The following is a 21860-nucleotide window of genomic DNA, read 5'->3' as shown; positions in this document are numbered from 1 at the left end:
AGCCAGGATCCCATTGGCCTTCTTGGCCACGAGGGCACAGTGCTGCCTCATGGTTAACTTGTCAGCCAGGACTCCCAAATCCCTCTTTGCGGAGCTGCTTTCCAGCAGGTCAACCCTAATCTGTACTGGTGCCTCCATTCTTAAAACATGGCTTTATCCTATAGATGTTTTGGATCTAAGATTTGCCATTGATTTTCTAAAGGGAATACACCAGCAGTCAAACCAAGAGCTCAACAAAACCTCTGTGAAGGATAAATTTAAATTCTCTTGTCTGTTAATGTCACACAGTGATCAGTCACAAATGCAAATCTACATACATCCCCAATGTTACCACACCAGTAATGCTATGAATTTTATCCTTAAAGTATGTGTTCATCATTATTTTCAATACAATGCTACTATTCTTTGCATGTATTCCACTAGCCCTGAGAGGTCCCATTGGAGGTTTCCATCATACTACACACAATTGACACAATGAGGTTATTTTTATTTAGTGTACACAGTTCTCTGTACCCACTGTTCATGATTCATCATTTCCTTTGTCAGTGAATAGTGAGATAATGAGATAGCAGGTTGACAAGGGCAGAAATAAATTCAGGTTTAAAATGTCTAGTTCAGCAAAGAGGACCTGTCTCTTGAATGGGCATTGTTAGGGCAAGCTGACTCACAATGAGTATTTATGGATACTCTATCAAAAATGGAAGCACAAATAATGAAAAATGTATTATTAATACACATCTTAACTGATATTTTCCATCCACTGCTATTTCTTAAAATATTTACATGTTGAAATTGAAAAGATCAACGAGAGTAGTGGTTTTAAAATAAAAATGAATGGGTCAAAATTGTAGCTGCCTCTTGTTATGTAATGTATATTCTTCACAGCAGATAATAAAAATGTCTTTTATCCTGTGTGGACATGGTAAGATTTATGATGTTCTTGACTGTCCATTTCCTCAGTTTTAACGATTAGGTTTTTTTAATGATGGGATAAGACTCACATGTGTTTTTTCACATACTGTTGCAGCTTAGGAAACAGAACTTCTTTAATGAACTGTTTTGGCTTTAGAGAGATAGTGATTACTATAACTTTGTGGTAGTAACACTTTATATCTCCGGGAGGCTTAAGAGAATACTTAGAAAATAAATGTTTTAAAAATAATGTGGTTAAAGTCAAAAGGAGTGAGATGCCCAGATGCATGTGAAATGCCCCCAGATGTGACTACTGAATCATTAGGCACCTAACTAACCCCAAATACCTGCTTTTTGTGCTGTGTTTACATGAAAAAAAAAAACATGATATGTATGATGTGAGCATTGTACAGGTATTAAGAGAAATGTGCATTTCAACCCACATTTTTACATGATAGAAAACGTGTGTGATATCAAGTATCACATTCTTTTATTCCTGTAGACATGTAATTTTAAATATGATCCGTACAAACTGCTTTTCGCATGCATTTGCACTTAAAAGAAGATTGTGAGCAGCTCTGCAGCAGCCACAGAGCATTTCTGTGCTTTTGCTGGGCTTTCAGTGTTGTGAGACACTGAGATAGGGCAGCATTAGACATTTCTAGCTACATTAAATAAGCACTGGTCCCATTTGGCTTGCAATTTTAAGTACTTATTGGTTTATTTAATAAAGTTGTTGAATGTCTTGTATGATGCATGTGTGCGAGCCACAGGCTTCGAGACACAGCACGATCAGCCTCTGGCCTGAGAGGATCTGCTCTATGGGAGCCCGTTCCTGAACAACCCCCCAGGCCATGTCTACTTTATATCCAAAAGGCCTAGAAACCACAAGCGGGGACACGTGGAGTCCCTGGGGCTGTGCCTGGGGCTGCACTTGCAGTTGAGTTGATGGGATATAGAGCGAGGCTGATCCAGCGGGCACCTTTGGATGACCCCAAAGGCAATGTGGAAATACCCATCGTTGCCGAGCACAGGCAGCTCCCTAAGCAGAAAAGCAAGAGCAAAGATGCTCTGCTACCAAGGAGAGAGAGAGAGAAAGCGATTTCAGCTGAGGAAACCCCCTGACCTCAACGTGCCACAGCTATGATTTTGTAGCTCTCCCTTGGTGATAATCCGTGTTGGCTCAGACCCCAGCTGGGATCAGACAGGTCAGCTCCCGCTTAGAGGTTCTGACTGGGGAACAGCAGCACAGCTTTAAAGACAAGGAAAAGAAGGAAAGGTTGTGGAGTTGTAGAGGAAGATTACGCTGGGCTTGGCGCTCATTGTGCCGCACATGCAGCCTCCTGCTCGCACCACATATGTTCATGTAACTGATTCCAGGCTCATAAAGGAGCATTCGGGCGACTTGCAAGTCAGTGTGTGGCTCTTGAGCCAGCTCCGGACCTCCCTGCTGGCCTCACTGATCAGATTAGGTTTGCCTTGACTTACTCTTGTTTTGGGCAGAGCAAGATCCTGATGACAAGGCTCTCCAGTGCATATGATTTAGCTTCTGCAGATGGTCAGGACATGCCAGTCTAATTCCTTGCATGTAGGGGGCAAGCAAAGAGAAAACTATGAATCTAATGGGATAGTCACAGACAACACCCTTTTGGTGCTTTGCAACCTAGAGCTAGAGTCATGCAAGGCAAGCTCTTCTTTACCTACTGGGTTGTACTTGCTTTACGGGTCTCCTTGGGGCTATGTCAGAAGAGAAGTTCTCCACCTCTTGAGAGCTGAGTGATGCTGCAGTGTGGTTGGTGACTGTGAGGTTATGCTGTTGGTTTGGATATTTTTTAGGGGAAAAGATAAATAGAAAAGTAGTCACTTATGCACCCTGACGTGATTTGGACCTTACAGAAATGCTGTAAGATGCTTCATTATTAAACCTCCCAGTGAAGAGACCTGTTCTTTATTACAGAGCTGCATTTTTGTGATTTTTTTTCTATGTATCTAGCTCTGTTTCCAGATACTCTAGCAAACATGGGTATGTAGGAATAAGAGGGAAAATTGCTTTTCAATAGTTCAAAATAGTGCAGTGAAGCCCTCTACTTAGATGCTACAGAATGTATCTGTTCCTCAAGGTCCTTGTTGCTAAAGGTCTGTTCCTCTGCAGGGATCCTCCAGTGGCAGTTCTTGACATAAATAGTCAGGAGGACTATTTGTGGATCTCAGATTGAATTTATGCACCACAGTCTTATGGATGTGCTGGGAAGATCAGCTCTGTGACAGGAAGAGATGAACTAGCTAATCGTCCTGGCTAAACCAACAGGTCTTGATGATCCTTTGCTTGCTTTCAATGAAGGCGCTCTTAAGGCAAACCTCTGCTCTCAAATCCCCACTCTAGATGCTCCCACCATTTTTGGTATCACCATCTTTTCCAAGAACAGAGCAAAGAAAAAAACAAATTTGATTCTATTTGTATCACAGTGTTATTGAAAGACTCCAACTCTGCACAAATAAATTAAGAGAAACTCTTATTCCCAGACAGAGAAGGAGGAGGGTGAATTGTGAAGAACAGAGGAGGAAGGCACACAGTCAGGTATACTTATACCTGACTCAATACTATATTCCCTTTTTGTCTTTCGAAGGTAAACTAACTAGGAGATGTTTCTCAGTCAAATGATCCATTAAAAAGCTAATTTCTCTTCAATGTCTGGACACATTTCGGTGTGGATAGATGCTCACAAGGGGAGGTGGCCTCAGCGAGACACTCGGGGAGAAAGAGAGCACAGATCACTGGAGTCAAGACCTCCTCTACGTCTCCGAGATCGTTTTGTTCATTTTGAAAATATTTGATCCCCTTGGCAGCCTTGCCCGTGCTAACTTGAGAGAGAGATCCTTGTGCTATGCTATGTACAATATGAATACAGTGCTATTAATACACCCCGAGGGAAGAGGAGGGCCGCCCAGTACCGTATGTGTGAACAGACACTTTGTGCCGGCGGTGCCGGCGTCCAGTCATCCCGCCCCGTCTGCGGCGTCCCCCAGTGCCACCAAGCCGCCCTGGGCTAATCATTATAATAAGCACTTACGGCTGCCCCCTTTTTGTCTGCCTCCACTTTAGCTCTGTAAATATTTGGGCTGTCCACATCTATTGTTGGCTCCGAGGCATGAGAAGAGAGCTCGCTTAAGCCTTTCCCTGCATATTTGGCTTTGGGCCAGTAAAAGTTAAACCCAGTAATCTTAGCCTCTTATTGCCCCTGCTGTATTTCTTTCTTTTCCAGTAGTAAATGATGACTGTCTTCGAGATAGGCCGGAATTTCCTGAGGGCAGTTTGGCACTTCCCCAAGGAATACTCACTTAATAGCATGTGCCAGCACAAGTAAACAGCAGGACAGAAGGTTTTTTCTTCCTCTGCACACACTATGCAATTTGTTCCTTGGCACTTTCCCACTGGAGGGGAAGGAAGACTGTCTCTGAGAGCCCACAGCTTTAATTTTTTCTTTCCTCTCTTCTTTCCTATTTGCTCTCTGTATAGCACGGACACCGAATTTCCAAATAGGAACGTGTTAATACAAGTATCACTTACTGGCCTTTTAGCTCAAGCCCTGTTTTGAAGTCAGCAACATGTACACCGCGGTTATTTACAAGTTACCCAAAATGAGGAGGGCGATTCGGATGAGTCAGGAAGACAACTCTGACTCCGACCGTTTAATGTGGGAGAGCCCCAGGGTCATGGATACGTCTATTAATACAGAGTCAAACTTGAGTAGGGAACTCGGGTTTGGTTTGCCTATTTTTAGCAAAGTCACACCAATGCAACAAAACCAGCCAGCCTAAACCTGGCTGCAGTCTGCTTTGAATTTATGTGAACCAAAGAAATGCAAGCATTATTTTGAGGTAATTAAACATTTATTTTATTCTATGCTCTCTCCACACTGTGGCTTTGGTGGGGAATCTGGTATGAAGCCCTCCTTTTATTCCTGCAGCCCATGACTGGTATGACCATCTTGCAGCAGACATCTTGCTTTGGCAGCAACAGATTTTGAAACTTTTTGAAACCTTTTTAGTATCTTATTATTGACGCTTAACTATTATAGTACCTTGTACACAGATCTCTTTTTTTCCCCAGAAAAATCAAACCATAAAAACCTTTACTGAATCCTGGTCCTTTAAAACTGTGTATGCAAGGTCTTTGACAGTGGCTACACCTTTGCTCCTTTCTTGCCTTGCAGAAAGTGCCTGAGACAAGGACAAAGGAAGAAAGAGTTTGGATCCAGGTGTTAGTAATAATGCTTGTTACTATTAATAATGAGGAGTTGTAATTAAACATTCTCTCTTTATCTTTTGTGATCTTACCAAGGTTTGTGACTCCTGGGTTCAGCTGAGTAGCTTGAGGTTCCTTGTTAGGCAAGGTGCCTGCTTAGGGATTGGATGATATTAATTTTCTTGATTCCAGAAACACAAATTGTGCATACAGAAGTTGTGAATACAGCAGGTGAGGAAATAAATAAATAGGAGCAAGGAATAAACAGAATATTCAGGCAGCTAGAGGTAAGTATAAAGAGTAAAAAATGGTGATAGGAAAGTGTGTGGTGGGAAATCCCTCTCTCCAGACTCCTATCTCTGGAATAGCTCAGTGACAATCTCTTCTCGGCTGAGGTAAGTCAGAATTGCTCCGTTGACCTTTCTGAGGCTCAGCTGACTTACCCCTATTGAAAATCTGACCTTTTGTGTCCAGATAGCAAGGTGGCACAGACCTGGGAGAGATCAGAGCAACACTTCCTAATCTTCATGAAGGCTTCAGAGGCAGATAAAAAGGTAACAACCCTGCTTTGCGTTCTCTGACACTCTGGCAGAGCAAAAAGGATGTTGAACTTGCTCTGAATGAGACTGCGACAATGGGTAGAAATTCTTGAAACCTTAAGAATGTAGGTGACACTGATTCGTGTTCTCTTCTGAAAGTTTAGGTGCAAGCAGCCAAATTGGGATGTGATCCAGTGTCCTTTGTCTGGTGCTGCTGTTACCATAAAGACAGAAATAAAGATCATATCTGAGCAACAGGCTAAAAGAGTTTTGCAGACTGTTAAACAAATTATGGATCAGATAACATGTTCTCACAGTCACTGGGACAAAGCCTGTCTGCCTCAGGATAAAAACATATATTGTGCTATGGCTAGAAAAGATGTCACGTGTAAAAATTCATATCATTCTTTTAGCTAATGCATTCTTTTGCATTAGGTCACCTGAAAAAGAAAGACAGAAATCTATACTTCAAATTTGCCTCCTTTCTTTATTAGGCAATATCAAAAGTCAGCACAGATCTTGGAGCTTTCCCAAAGGAGACTTGTATTTGATGTGAACACGTGTAATGCATCTCTCAAATTCAAACTTGGTGTGGAGTCCAAGACAAATATACCCAGACACGCAGCCTGGACCTGCAGTCCATGTTATGTGACAGTGCAATGTCCTGCTCTCAGCCTGTGGGGGCTTTTGTAGCAAAAACTACCATTGCAGCACAGCAAACAAGGTCTTTTTGTTGTGTTTGCATTGCTAGGGTTTCATCTCTAGCCATTATTAGATTATTATATAAAGGCTTTGGCACAGAGGCTATGTGTGAAAATAGAATTGTCTATATATCTGTCCACATACCAGCTCTGAAGGACTGAAACCACTGATGTATTTATGGGAGATGGGTTTGATTCACCTTTAGGCTGCACTACAAGCATCACTATCTTTTCTAAGATCATTGTCCTTGTTGATTTGATTTTATAATTTCCTCTTTCTTCACATTCCTCCAGTAGTGTAGTAAAGACTAAAAAGAAAGAAAAAAAAAAGATAAAAAGCTTGTTAAAATTATCGTCAATAATAGCCTGATAGAAGCAGTTCTGGCTGTTCCACTGCAAAAGTTGCTGTGAGATGATGTGATCTGGCAGTAGGCACCAAAACAAGACATGGTATTGCAGGAGCTAAAAATGACAAGTTGCAATGCACCAATATTTGGGTTTCATGGTCATATAAAGCAGTTCCACTGAAACAGATGCAACTAAGCACTGAGCTCTGGCTCCCTGCAAGATACACTGTGCCTACATAGTGCACATGATTGATAGAAGCAGAAAAACATGTACTAGAAGCTGAAACAGATGTAATAGAAGCAGAGAAAACATTATTATACCTAAACAGAAACTATTTGCACCAAAAATGACCTCTTCACCTAATGAAATACAAATTCATTAGGTTTATCACTTCACACTATTCTCCAAAAAACTCTGGGGAAAGCTGTGTATGAGAGGTGTATTTTTAAAACCGTTCATCAAAATACTAATTTCAGATTTGCTGTCTAAGGCTCTGTGGAATCAGGCAATCTGCAGAATCAGATGTTCAAATGTTTTCAGAAAAGGCTGTTTACATCAAGGAAGCCATCTCAGTACTAAGTACAAAGCACAAAAAGATTCACTGATTCAGTTGCAAGCTGTTCAAAAATTTGTAGGTAGTTTTTGCCTGGAGAATTGGAGGCAAGTTGTTCCTAAGTGCCAACAACACTGGACTTTGAAACATGACCACCTCACTAGAAAGACCATGAGTAGCAAGCAATAGAGGCAAAGTGTGCAAGGACAGAGAGTAGCATGGAACAACTATCTGTGAGGAAAGACTAAGAGAGCTGGGCCTGTTTAGCCTGGAGAAGAGAAGACTGAGAGGAGTCTGATCGACATGTACAAGTACCTGAGGGGAGAATGTAGGGAGGATGGGGCCAAACTTCTCAGTGGTGGCCAGTGACAAGACAATGGGTCATGGGTACCAGGTGAAACACAGGCAGGTCCATCTCCATGTGAGGAAGAACTTCTTTCCTGTGAGGGTGACAGAGCCCTGGCACAGGCTGCCCAGAGAGGTTGTGGAGTCTCCTTCTCTGGAGATCTTCCAAACCCGCTTGGATGCCACCCTGTGCCACGTGCTCTAGGTGACCCTGCGTGTGCAGGGGGGTTGGACTAGATGATCTCTAGAGGTCCCTGCCAACCTCAACCATTCTGGGATTCTGTGATTCTATACATATATATAGCTCGGAGGTAAACACAGGGATGCAGAGCGCACACAGAAGGCACATACATAGCCCTCCGTTAGTGACCAACCACGTCTTCCTAGGAAGCAGAGAAGAGGTTAATATCATGAGCTCTAGGGGTGCTGTCCGTATGAATTGTAGAGCAGAAGGAGCTGCATTTGCCAAGGTCATGGACATGCGGGAGAAATCTTCAGGGTAAGGACCTGCCATCCTGCTGAAGAAGGGATTCCCAAGAACCAAAGTGTCCTTTTTCAGGGCAGGTTATTACCTGGCAGCAGCTAAGTGAGGCCAAAAATAGTGGGTTTGGTGACAGTGGCGATCCTGCTACACAGAGATGTTCATTGTGCTAGGTGGATGCTTTTAATAGACCAAACAGGAATGCGATGTACAGTGTCCTGGTCTCTAGGATACTGCCTGAGCCCACGGACGGCGCAGGGCACACGAGATGCACAACGAGATGCAGCACGTGCCTTCCTGTCGCTTGTTTCCGTTAAAGTAGGGATGGCTTAAGCGTGCTGGGCACTGTCCTTAGTGATCTTTGACCACGTGAGCCGGCAGAAGCTTGCAGGTATTCAATTGCATTAGGGAATGCCGATTAAATTTGCAGAGAAATCGAAATTCTCTGTGTCTCTCTCTCATTTTTTTTTTCCTCTCCTTGAAAAAGCCACAAATAAACTTGTTTCCTCAAGAGAGAGATTTGTATCTGTATTGGTTTGGGGTTGAAACAGTACTATTTTTTTCTTTAATTATTTGAAGCTTAGAGTACTTAAGTTCATTGTTTTAGGTAATTTTCGTTTTATTTCCTTTCTTTCCTGGCAAGTATTCGATAATATGGACAGCCAGAGTACTTCTAATTCTACTGAATGATTTTCAAGGCTCCATGCCCTAGATGTTTGCTGCCCTTGTGAACTGGATTGCTGGGACTCTATGCAGGGAGCCAGAAAATCTGCAGATTCAGGCGTTGAGATGGTCCTCCATACCGAGATATATTAATGGAAATTGATGGAATTTTGCTATGTTCCATGCTGTTAAAGGTTATGGATTAAAACCATGTTACCTGGTCGGGGAATATCTATTCCATGATTTTTAAAAGTGATGTAGAATACATCTGAGAGTATCTAGCCTAAGGATTACTTCAGGCTTGCTAACCGTATCCCTCTTGCACAAGTCACAGCTTCTTTGATCCAAATTCTAAGTTGATCCTGGCTTTCTTTTCTGTGGTCTGGCTGTGTGAATGCCTGAATTTTATCCAACATGCCTGCCTTTCAGCACACTCCTTACATGTTTCAACTTTTTGATTTCTCTTCTGTTTTCTCCTTAATGTCTCTTGTATCTTTTAGATTGGATGTAGCTAAGCAGTACTTGGTATTAACTTGAAAGGTCACGGTGTTCAAGAATTACTAGACCTCACAGAAGCTGTATTTAAATAAATAGTTGGTATTACTAATCTGAGAACAAAGCAGTGTATTTTCAGAGGAATTAAAAGTTTCAGGTGAATATAAAGCTTTTTTTTTTTCATTTTCTCAAGTCAAATGTTTCATTCTTTCGCTTCATTCAACCCCAAATCATGCTTTCTGTAGAGTTTTGGGTGGAATTGAACAGGACAATCCATTGTTTCTGTAGAAGAAAATCTTTTGTGTAAATGGTGTACCTGAGCCCATTTGATTGGTAGGAACAGAGGCATTTTTTTACTTCATTTTGCACGTGATGTTTTTTAAGGCGGCACGAATTTTCAGTGACATTCAGCAGCATGATAAAAGGTAGTGACCTGTTGCTACAGAGCTCTCTCTGCTCCGTAATGAGTTATGCAGTGTAGTTGCCATCTCTCGGTCTTTACTTTTATGGATGGTGATGTTACACGTTTTGTTTTAGAGTCTGAAATCTTCCCACTTTCCATTGCTGTGTAATAGTACTTTTATGTAACACTTCACTGTTTGGACCACTCTTAATTTGTTTTCCACTCTATTGTGATGTTGAGATATTTTTGGCAATGATTATCTTTTTTTTGTGTTGTCTATGCCTGCCTACTATTTCTATATGTAGTATCTAAACTGGCTTAATCTATAGTGACTTTTGTTTACAGCAGTGCTGAGCTTGAAATATGTTTGTTTTTGCAAAGCACTGCAGCCTGTGGAGGCTGTTGGTGTGTATGACTCCTGCTCAAGGCAATGAGAACTTTGTCTGAATGATGCAGGGGTAGACACTACCCAACATCCCTTCCAGCAAGGACTGGGAGGGATCCAGGTTTCTGCCCGTCCTTCTGGTTTCCCTAATTACTAGTTAGTTCCTCAGTCTGCTCCTAGTTTCATGAGTCTCCACTTCAGGTGGCCATGCGGAGCCAAGCTGGGGCAATGAGAGCGATTCCGTTGCGTGTTCTGCGGCCTGGCGATGAGTCTGCGGAGGATGAAGGCTTAGGGCAGGCATGAGGTGGGGTTGAACTAATGCTCCTCTCAGTAGGTGTTTGTGACGGAAAAGGTCCTTTGAAAAGGATGAACTCTTTCTCAGGCTTGTGTATGGCCCTAAAACCAGGTTCAAAGCCCATCCAAAAGGGTGAGGATGATAGAAAAAGCTGAGAACTGAAGTGCCTCCTTGCACTTTCCTTGGCGTGCAGCTGACTGTAGCTGCTCTCCGCTCAGTGCACGTGCTGCTCATATCTTATCTTCTGGAAGTGCCTGTTTGTCTCCATTGCCTCTATGAGAACCTTCTGACTATTTTTCAGTCTGTCGCTTCTATAAAACCCTAAGATGAGCTCACTAATAGGTGAAAATCATTTGATTTTCCTCCCTCCTGCTTTCCTACAAGATGTTTTCCCTAAAACATTTATTGTGCATTCTCCTTGCTTCTTCCCTTCACTAGCCTAAGACCTGAGTGGCTTGTTAAGTAGATGAAAATAGATACAGGCACTTGGAAATTCCTATTGTTCTCTGGAGAGACGACTGTCTAATGTCCAGCAGAGCAGTGCCTGAGACCCATCTGTCAAGATAACAGCTGCCACTTTTTCCATAGTTCATTTATAAGATCACAGAGATCAAAACTTAGAGATGGAAAAGACCTATTTATAATGACACATTGCACTGCTAATAGTTCCTTTCCACTGTGGCTCTGAAGATACATAAGGGGTTACTGAATTAAATCTTTCAAGATTCCTAAGGCAGAGTAACTGTATTAATTAATAATAATATCTCTGAATATGCCAAACTCTCTGACCTTGATCAATTCACAGTCATTATTTCACCTTAAATGAAGGTAAGTTAAACTTACCCAGCTCTATGATGAATCTCTTCTTTCTGACATCCAGCCTTTTCTGTGATCCCTAACCTATAGTATCCCATCTTCTTGCAGAATACTGCTCTGGAAAACAGTCTTGAGTGCATCATTCAATTTAGTTTTAAATTGTGTTCATTGAGGTCTTCAACTGGCATATATTTTTGTACTTACATTGATACCAGCAGAACTGGGCCAATTTATACCAATGAGGATCTACAGCACCAGGAGAGATTAAGAAAATCTGAAAAAAAAATGTGGCAAATAAGAACTCCTCCTAGCTAATGCTATTTCAGAGCATATGCTGAGAGTTTACAGGTAGAGCATTACTTATGACACTGCTTGGATCTGATTTGGAGCAGAAAAAACTGTTTACCTTGAAAACAGCATTACAAAAATACTGGTTTTGGGGGAGGAAAGCAGATATGTCTCCTGTAGCTGGAAAGAATAAATTAGACAGCTACAGAGAGGTTTGTTCTGTTAATCAATACATTACATATATTTAATAGCCTAGAAAAAAATAACTTAGAAAAATAATGGTATGTGAATAACACATTCTTTTACTGGAGCATGGTAGCGGGTTGATAAAGGCTGACTGGCAAAATGGTCTTTCTGTCTAATCTTAATTGGAGGCTGAACTTCTGACGACATAACGAGGGTGACCGGATACACAACTTGTGAATAAAAACCTTGTTAGAGTTCTCTCAAAGCTAGAAGTGACTTTATCTTCTGTTATTTATACAGCATGTTTATATTGCTGTAAGGTTAAGTGTGTAAGCAGCTCCCCAGTCGCTGAGTCTAAAGGACCTTAGGCAGCATAGCCCATAGGAAGGAGGTCGGTGTGCCCATCAAAACCAACTTGCTTTTGAACTGTATTTTTTCAGTGATCTGCTGTGATCAGGTCATTCTGGGTGGAATTCATCTAGGTAACTAGAGAAGGTAGGTGAGAAGTCTACGCTCTGTCTGATGGATAGAGAGAGCGCCTAGATTCCAGTTGTCCTCCTCTCTTGATCCATGTGTTGTTCCTTGGGCGAAGCAATGGTGCGTGTCACCCATGTGCCCTGGACGCCGTGGGTGTTGTGTGGAGGGAGGCACCACGGGGGCCCGTCTGCTTTTATCGCATCACTGCCAGTGAAGTCATGTCTCATTTTGCCATGTGGAATCCCTGGCTGGAGGAGACGATTCCTTAGGAATTCTCAGAACGCTTGTGAAGGGAGGGGATATTACATAATGCCGACGAGGAATATTATACCATGTCTCTAAAATAAAATGCATAACAGAAATGTCTGTCCAGTCTGGATCAAAAAGCTGGATGCCCCGAGGAAAAGCATTTGACTTCTGCATTATGTATTTCTAATATACATATGAGATCATGGTGGAGCTGTACTGTGTCTGACTTATTTAGAGTGTATGTAATCTTGGCATATTGACTGGGTCTTCTCACATGGCTTAGCCAACACCCATTTGTATAAACACTATTTTTCCCTGTTTGTTTCTTAGGTCGCTCTCTCTTTTTCCAAGAATGATTTTCTTTTTTTCTTCCTCTTTTAATGACTCAGTAGCTGCTAAGTCCTTTGCAAGGTGCTAGATGATTACTCCATTGCTCAGGATGAGCCTCAGTGTGAATGAGGTGGAATGTGCCGCAAGGCAGCTGAGGGAAGAACTTGGTAAACAGGGAGCAAGCAGTCATTCACAAGTAGGAGAAATGTTATTTTTCAATTCCAGATGCCTCTGAGGCCAAAATACTACTTACCATGTCTGTAGGAAGTGGCAGCATGTTAAGAATATACTTTCAAAGTTCAAATTTATAGCTCAGTGTCCACACAGCCTCTTAAACCAGTGCCCTGCCACAGATGGGTGGATTTGTGACTAGCTTGTTCCTAGCACTTGCCGAGGGAATCCAAAGTGCTGCCCTGATAAATGAAGCTTTTAGCACAGATTTCGTACAGAAGGCAGTAGGGTCTGGAGTCTACAAGTCTGGAAGTCTGCAGCTGGAAAATCAAAGGATGCCCAGTCTGTGAAGAGCGGGTCATTAGAGCAGAGCTGATGTGGTGGGATATTTTTATTGCTCTGCATTGGGGTGGTTGGGAAGGGGTGATATCCCAGAGGCTGTTTCTCCTGCCAGAAGAAGAAACAGTCCTGCCAGGCCGTTTTCTGGCTGAACCTGTGTTTTGGTCTTGGGACCCTCTTGTTCCTTATGTTGGAAGATTGGTGGCTATCAGGCTCATCCCTCTATTGAAATGTATAAGTTGGCTATGAAAGATCATCTGCACATTCACGTATGCACTCCTGGCTAAAATGTCATATCCAAACCTCCATGGATACGTAATCATCAAAGAAAAATGGGGAAGAGGGAGGAAATCCTTGCGTGCATTGTAGAATAGGATGAGACTGAGAATGAAACCAAGAAGGAAAAAAAAGAAGAGATGAATCTTATTGTCCTGTCATCGTGGCTCACTAGATGGCTAACTTCTGTTACACATGCTCGGGTGGCAAATCCTGCAAAATACCCTCTTTGTATTCCTGCCATGCTCTTGAATTGCTCTTTGTGGTATTTGGCCAAGCATGCAGAATAGAAAGACTTAGTCTAATCAGGAATATTCTGTGACCCTGCAGAACCTGTGTTAGTGGACATGGTATTTATGGGAGAGGTGCAAAAAATGGAAAGTATTTCCACCGTGATATATCCTCTCTGTAAATTCTTGCAGTTAATGTCCCACCCATAGTATATCCAAACTGACCTGATTCTGCCATGCTTATACAAATTCAATTTGCCTTCTGCTTGGAACATGTACATTTTACAGTTCAACTTTGTAAGAACAACAAAATCAGACCCTACAATAAAAAGTCTATACTAAGACAACAAGATATCAGAGGAATTGCTTTGGTCTCCTGACAATTCTTGTAGAATATGCTTATTGAACCTCATAACTATCCTGAGGATAAATCTACTTTCTCTTCTCTTTCTTCAAACATATACAAAGCTGTAAAGCTCCTAGGACAGAATAATAATGCCTTTCAGGAGGGTGAACTAGACAAGTGCATGTAATTTCTTGGCTGTGAAGTGAAGCTAAGTGCAAGGCTCAGTCATACTGTCTTGCAGTTGCACACAACACAGCTATATAGTACATGGTAATGCATTATTGAACAGTTGCCTGTTGCATCTTCATTGCGTCGTGTCAGCCGCATAATAAATAATTGATTGTGTTGCTCTTATTCCACATTAAAGATATATGAGTATATAATGCATGAAGGAAAAAGCAGCAGCAAGGCTGCCCCTGTTGGAAAGTTCAACCCTTCCTGAAGTGCACTGCGGTAGCAGGAACTAAGAAGTGCCACCATTCCCCATTTCTGTAATGGGGAGTGATCGTTTGTCATGGCAACAAATGGCACGTTCTGACATTGCTGCTGCCTTTTTAAATGAAGGATTGTGGTAAAGATCTGAAACATTGCGGAGATGCACCCCAGTTGCTCTAATTATTAACCCTCTAGACTGAAAGTTTGCTTAAAAAAAAATCATTTCTCTTCAGTGATTGTAAACTGCCAGAAAAAATATATGGTCTAAGTCGGAATATCCTTTTTCTTCTTAAGGCTTTTTTTGTATTAAGCAGTGGAAAATATAACAAGGAAAAATGAGGTTTGGGCCTCTGTTGCACCTCTGTTGTTGAAGTCTTCCGTTGCAAACCACCCTTTCCTGCCTCCTTCAGCTGGCAAAGTCCCCATGCAGGACACAGGTGCCCCACTCCTCACACACACCACAGGAAATGAGAGTTTCCTCCAGCTCCCATGCAACTTGGGTACTTCCATTACAAGAACCATCATCTCCGATTCAAATTATTTCCATTAGTAATACTGCTGGACACCAAATGTGTCTGGAAAAGAGCTTGGTTTTGGGAATCAAATACAAGAAGTGGAAGAGGGATACGCTGCTTGCTGTGCAGTCCTTTGGGAGAGGACAAGTTATTCCAGTGTGAGGCATGAGGCTCAGCCATGAGCTAGATGGGAAAGTGGAGGAGTCACCCTGCCTCATAGCAGCGTATCAGAGCTGAATCCTGAAGAGGACCAAGCTATTTTAATGGAAAATAGGAGTAACACTAGAAAAATCAATAGGGTTTTACTGCTGTAAACCAGCCTGGGGTGTCATTTGCGACTTTATGGATATGTTTCTCCTGACACTCCTGGTACATTTATGTTGGCATGGTGGAAATATCTCCTTTATGCACTGTGAAGGTGTCAGTGTTGAGACAAAGCTTTGGTGTGGTTTGCAGAAACTTCCCAATAGCATATTATATTTTTCAGTATTATATTTCTGCAAGAAACACTGTCACTGTGAATTTCAACCATGTGTCAGGGGAACCAAACTCAGTGACAAGTTTATAGTGCCACAGAGTTACCACATGGCATAACCGAAAAAGAGATTGCAAAAAACGGTGTCAAAATATAGGCCCTATCCTGAAGAAACTCTGGTCTACATAAAATGAAACACAATAGTAGATTGACAGCCTGCCCTAGTAACCCCTTCTGAATGCTGTGTCCGTATTTCTGCTGTCAAAACATAAAAAAAAAAGAACACCTCTTTTCAGCTTACTTTACTTTCTCCAGATAACTGCAGTTTAAAAAATAAGGTAAAAAAAATGTTCAAAGTGAATACCACGATTTTTTGACAGTCTGTTATTCAGTTTATCCCTCTTTTGAGATAAATGGATGATATTGTTCCCCTTATACAGAATAAAAAGGAATCAGCTGGTGAAATTGAGGGCTTTGCCCTGGATTAGCATCTCCATTTTCTGAGTCCCAGAAAGTGTCGATGCTGCAAGGACAAGTAATTCAATAAACAGCAGAGCCAATTAAGCCTGGGATGCAATTCAGGCTACTTCACTTAGGTACAGATGGATGAGTTAATGTCTCCTTACGTTCACTATCTAAAAAGCTGGCGGGCTGCTTTTCTAAATTAATGTTGTTGACTTTTTAACTTTGATGAATTCGTCGACTAAGGATCATAAACAATTCTGGGAGGTTCTTCAAGCCTTAAGAGACACATCTAAATGGGTTGAGTCCTTCTTGGAAGCATCTCTCTCTGTTGACTGTAGAAGCAGTCTAGAGGGTAGGTTGAGATTCAGCTTCTACCTTTGAGATGGCTTAAGTTAACGGTAAAATTCATTTCACCCAATTTCTGCACTAATATTTTAGACTCCGGGACCTAAGAGTACCGGGGTATCTATGAGGGGCTTTCAGTTTTATTTCATCCTATCCATTTTATAGATAGTTGAATGTGGGGCATGGCTCTGCAGGTGTCAGTTAGGTGCCTAAATAGCTGGGCTGGCTCTGTGGCTTTGTCTCATGTGTTTAGCTGACTTCCCAACTAAATTATTCTCAGAAAAAAAGGAGCTCACTGGTAGCAAGAAACTTTGCCCATGGACTTGCTACAACATTCATACATTTCTTCCTGCTCCCAACCTCTCCTCCATAATATGGCTTCTCTGATAACAAATAAAGCTTGACTCTTTCTCTTGGATGAAGCACTTGATGAGATCTCATTCCTCTATGCAGCTTTCATTAAATGTGTAAGACCTCATGCTGTCCTGAATTCTATGCATCTACCAGCTTGGCTGAAATTGGGTAAAAGATTCAAAAGCTGCTGGGCCAACTGTCCCCTTGGGAGACAGACCTAAATGACGTGATCTTAGCTGTGGTTGACCGGCCTGAGTTAGGTAATCCTTGCTAAGAGTGCAGACACACCTATGTTTGAATAAGAAATAATAGCTTGAATTAGACCTAGATTAAAGGAGACTCTTCCCTGCTGCTTTAGCCCAAATAGTATTCCATTTCTGGCAATTTTGATATATCCCCCAGTTCTGTCCTGTAACAAAATTGTTTGTCTTGTCCTTGATCTGCTTCAGCTCTAGCGAGTGATTCAGCAGGACCTGTGATGTGAAAGATGCCCTTCTCTCCAGCCGCTTTTTATCACCTAACACCTAAGGACAAGTGGTTGATCGGAACACTTTCAAAACTGCAGTATTCTGACAACTTCCTTTGTATGATTATTTTGATACAACGATTGCTACTTTTCAGAATTGAATATGAGATTATTGCATCAAGGAAGGATACAAGCATCTAAAAGTCCTCACTGGGTCAAAACTCTCGTTGATTGCCAGGAGGGTTTTGACTTTGCAAAGCAGCATCATTGCTCGGCTCCAGACTGGCTTTTCCTTCCTCTGTGTTGTTAGCTGGATAAATAGAGGTGCTAGGAGGCTGGAGATGGGCATCCATCCTCGCTGGAGAACATCAACCCAATCAATTCTTTCACAAAAAGAAAATCAATGTGATGCATTAGCAAGAGAGAAAACAAAACACTATGTTGTTCTAGCTCCCAGGAGATGGAAGAGTCAACTCAAACTTTCAGAAATAGATAACAAAGATCGGCTCCAAAGTTCAGCTCTAAATCCAGATCGGAACTTCTGCAGGACACGCGGACACTCCTACTCGTTGCTAAACTAGATGCACACGGAAAGGGCAGTCATATAAAAATCACATCTCCTGACAGAGCTTCAGCAAATATTAGCACATCTGACTGGTTAAATCTCAGGTTGTCCCTGGAAGCAGAACGATGGGGTGGTGATAGGCGAGGTTACATTTCTGCAGTCCTCCCTTCGTGGTCATTGCTAGAAAATAGGATGTTATTCTAAACATAGGAGAACAAGCCTGTTTATTTTCTCCCAAGGCCTGACGCATCTTTTGTAGATGGTAAAAGGAGAGCTTCGTGTGCTGCGTGTAAGACCAGCAAGTCCACAGGGAGGTAGAAACATGATTTTAAGTGGGAAACACTATTAGCTGTGGTGGATGGATTTAGCAAGCCAGCAAATCTTTAAATGGATAGGGCTACCAAACAAAATGAAAACATACTAAAAATGCCACTAAAGTGTCACTTTTTATTGACTCTGAACTTCCCAAACCAGGCTATTTTATAATAAATATCTCCTTGGCTGCTTAGGAGCATAAGTAATGTTTGCATAATGCCTGGAATATGCAGGGTGTAATGGCAGTACTAAGTTTTAATATTAAAACTATTAAATTTGGTGATTCTAGAATAATCTTCTGCTGTCCCAGAGAAACATGAGATTTTATAATATGTTTAAAAAATAAAATTCCTCCAAGAAAGGAGTGTCATTTATGATCAGATACTTCAGAAAGGATTACATGCTATGCCAGAGAGTTCCCCCGAGCCGCTGCTCCCTTCCTGCCCCCTCCATATGGGTGTTATTTTTTGCTGTCCAAGTGAAACCTCATTTGTTTGTAACTCACAAGCCTTGTGCAGGCAGCTGCTCTGAGTGCCCAGGCTGCAGCGGGGAGCTCGGGGTTACCACTGAGCAGATACGGTGCATAATATTTGTGTGGAGCATAATATTTGTGTAGAGCGTGTGTGCTTGCACGTGAGCCTGCAGGAAACGCTGTTGCTGGAAGCCGCTTCAGGAGCATGAAAACCACCAGTGGTGAAGGGTGTGAAAAAATACACCTAAGAGTCAGATCATTCTGTAATTCCTTTCCCAAGGTTTTCTACAAACACACTTTTCTCTGCAGCTCCTCCTGAGGTGCTTCCCGCTTGCTCTTCACCTGCTTCCATCTCCTTAGCCTGGAAGCTCCGCTGGGTGAGGAACAGCTTTTCCTGGATCTTTGTACAACGTTTGGCAGGATGTGATTTCCAACCTGCTGTGGCGAGATTAACAAGGAGAATAGATTTCTGTTTCTTCTATTTTTCGAGCCTGAATTACAGGAAGGCAAAGGTAGTAATTTAGTGTCACTGTTTTTGACTCCCTGTCTTAGCAGTTTTGGACTATGCTTCAAAGTGAAAATGGAAATGAGCAGCTCATGTGACCAAGGTGTTACTTTTTCCCCTCCTTTCACCCCCTAAGCCCTTAAATTCAGATGTAGCTGGGACTGAAGCTCTGTATGTTGTTTTGGCAGGGATGCTACAGAATGGGAAGAAGTTTGATTCCTCCAGAGACCGAAACAAGCCCTTCCGGTTCAAGATTGGCAGGCAAGAAGTCATTAAAGGATTCGAAGAAGGCATCACACAGGTACAAAGAAACGATGCTGGCTGAACTCCAAGTGGAGACATTGCAGCCCAAGGGTGGGTAAACACAGCAGTGCCCAGGGCAGCGCTGACAAGCTGAGGGCAACTGCTGGAAATCACAGTGTAGAGTCCTAGATGGTGTTTTGAGAGGTGCTCCACTTGAGCACAGCATTTCCTTAGTCCTTCAGTGACTTTCCAGGGACACTTCCTACTCAGGAGCATTCCCACGTCTGTGTGGGTGGGGGGTTAAGTCCCTTTCGCAGGGACAGCTGCCACAAGAGGGCACAGAAGCATCTGAGATGTTCCAAGTGGCAGCATTTTACCTCCATTTAGTGACTCCAAAAAGCCAAGCTGGCTCTTTTGATAGCACCCATGGCCATGCTGCAGTTTGACCCTTTCTGAAGAGGGTACCAAACTGCACCGTTAAACTTTTATGACTTCAGATGTCCAGCTACAAAATTCAGCATTCAATGATCTACACTAAGCCAAGAAGAAGGAAAATGTCATCCATTAATCACAGTTTATCACCACCACAGTAAAATCCTAACAGAGCCATACAGTGCATCACGTTGCCAACTCCAAGCCAATTTAACCACGAGTGCAAGAGGGAATGAGATCAGGGTGCAAAACCCTTGTGACTCCCCATTTCTGAACCCTAGCATGCGGTGTAGGAGGAAATTGCTTCAGTGTTATTATTAGCAGGAACAGCTTAGGTGTAAGTAGAAGGAAAGAGTGCAAGGACAAATGATACAATGAGGCTTTTCCAGGGGAATGGAGAGAACCTGACTTCTAGCCCTATGGCACAAGCAAAGCAAACATTCCCTTCTGTCCAGTCAGAGAAGGAGCAAGTCCTTTAGATGAATCCTAAACTCTCTGAAGTTTCCCTTTTCCTCTCAATCACTTAGGCTTCACTCTTTGTTATCTGCCTTGCAGTAGTGCCCAAGAGGAGTTCAGGACCCATTTGCAAAAGTGCTGTAGAAATACAGAACTTGTAGCCTGACTAGACAGGGACGAAAGTTTGCAAAGAGTGAGCAGCGAGATGGTTTGCAAATGTCCTGCGAGTACCATGTTCATTCTCGTGTTGGTATGAGAGAAGAGCAGCGGGCTCTACAGACAAGGAACCTGAAAGTGTCTTTAAGGGCTTAAGCAGAACCCCGGAGTTTTATCCTAGTCCGTCAGAAACTGGAGCAGATAAAACTGGAGCAAGCACTGGGTGAATCAGTGTATCCCTCACTCCCACTCACTGACTCCTGTCCCTCAGTTAATGAGCGGCCAGTATTAATTCCAGGAAACATTCTAGCAACAAGCTACCCTCCTGCTCCTCCTGGTGGATGATTCTACTTGATATTCAAGCACATGACTGTCTCCAGCTCAGGCTTTTGTATGATTTGGGGAGCATGACTGCCACAAGGCATTTGCAAAAGGTCAATTTGTTACATCCACTGTGTGTTTTTTTTTTTTTTCTAACACTGGTTCCTTGACCCTCAGTATCCCCTGTCCTGTGCTCAACTTCTGACAATTCGGCATTGCCTCACGCCTACAACCTGTGCATGGTTTAGCATCTATCTATCTGGCTTGCAGGCACCAGGCAGCACCAGCCAACCTCACACAAAACCCTGCAGGGTGGGGAGGCCCCTGCTCCTTGTCCCGGCCCCATGATGGCCTGAACGCTCCCCAGATGTGGGAAAGGCACATTCCCATTTTTATTCTGCCTGAGGTGACCTCTTCCCCCACCTTAGCTTTGATATATTATATAGAAACAGGAAAAAAATCAGCACAACAAATAGGGTAATGTGTAGCTCAGTGCTGTGATCTTGGGAGGGACATCAGAGGCAAAAGCCCTGCTCCAAACCAGGGCTCAGTTCTTGATCAATACTTAGTCACCAGCCTGTGGCGTATCGAGACCAGCTTGAGCACCCAAGGGAAGGAGCCTGTGAGTCCAAAACCGGCTCTGGGCGTTGAGATCTCTGCAGCGAGAAGGCAGAGGAGTCCGGGGACCTAAGCAAGGGCTGCTCAGCATCCCGCAGGTTCCTTCAGGAGCTGAAAGATGAATCCTGACAGGATTCCTGAGAGGATGAATCCTCTCCTGGCGAGGGCGCCTGCCCCGTCGCAGCCGCGCGGTGTTCGCTCTCTTCCTAACGCTCTCTCTCCTCTCGCCTTTCCCCTTCTCCGACATCCGGAAACCAGATGAGCTTAGGCCAGAGAGCCAAGCTGACCTGCACGCCCGAGATGGCCTACGGAGCCACAGGCCACCCCGGAGTCATCCCTCCCAACGCCACCCTGCTCTTCGACGTGGAGCTCCTCAGGCTGGAGTGAGCGTCCGAGGGAGCCGCCCGCAGACGCCTGTCCACAACCATCCGCCCATCCCCTCTTCCCGGCGGTAGGAGAGGCCTTCCCTGGAATTTCGATCCTCCCATCCCCTCTTCCCAGCGGTAGGAGAGGCCTTCCCTGGAATTCCGATCCTCCCATCCTCTCTTCCCAGCGGTAGGAGAGGCCTTCCCTGGAATTCCGATCCTCCCATCCCCTCTTCCCGGCGGTAGGAGAGGCCTTCCCTGGAATTCCGATCCTCCCATCCCC

The 21860-nt window shown here is 43.2% G+C and overlaps 1 protein-coding gene across 1 annotated transcript in view; it reads left to right on the top strand.

The window, feature by feature from the left end:
- Positions 1–21599, top strand: part of FKBP1B (FKBP prolyl isomerase 1B) — a 40166-nt gene extending 18567 nt beyond the window's left edge. The window contains exons 3-4 of the mRNA XM_010221849.2: positions 19175–19287; positions 21471–21599. Coding sequence (XP_010220151.1) covers positions 19175–19287; positions 21471–21599 — 242 coding nt within the window. The remainder of the gene's footprint in view (positions 1–19174; positions 19288–21470) is intronic.
- Positions 21600–21860: the final 261 nt, after the last annotated feature.

This window comes from Tinamus guttatus, unplaced genomic scaffold (assembly GCF_059628265.1).
Source record: "Tinamus guttatus ecotype Peru unplaced genomic scaffold, ASM5962826v1 Tinamus_guttatus_pri_ptg000080l, whole genome shotgun sequence".
NCBI lineage: Eukaryota > Metazoa > Chordata > Aves > Tinamiformes > Tinamidae > Tinamus > Tinamus guttatus.
The sequence above is the reverse complement of the archived record's forward strand: the minus strand, read 5'-3'. Positions and strand labels throughout refer to the sequence as shown.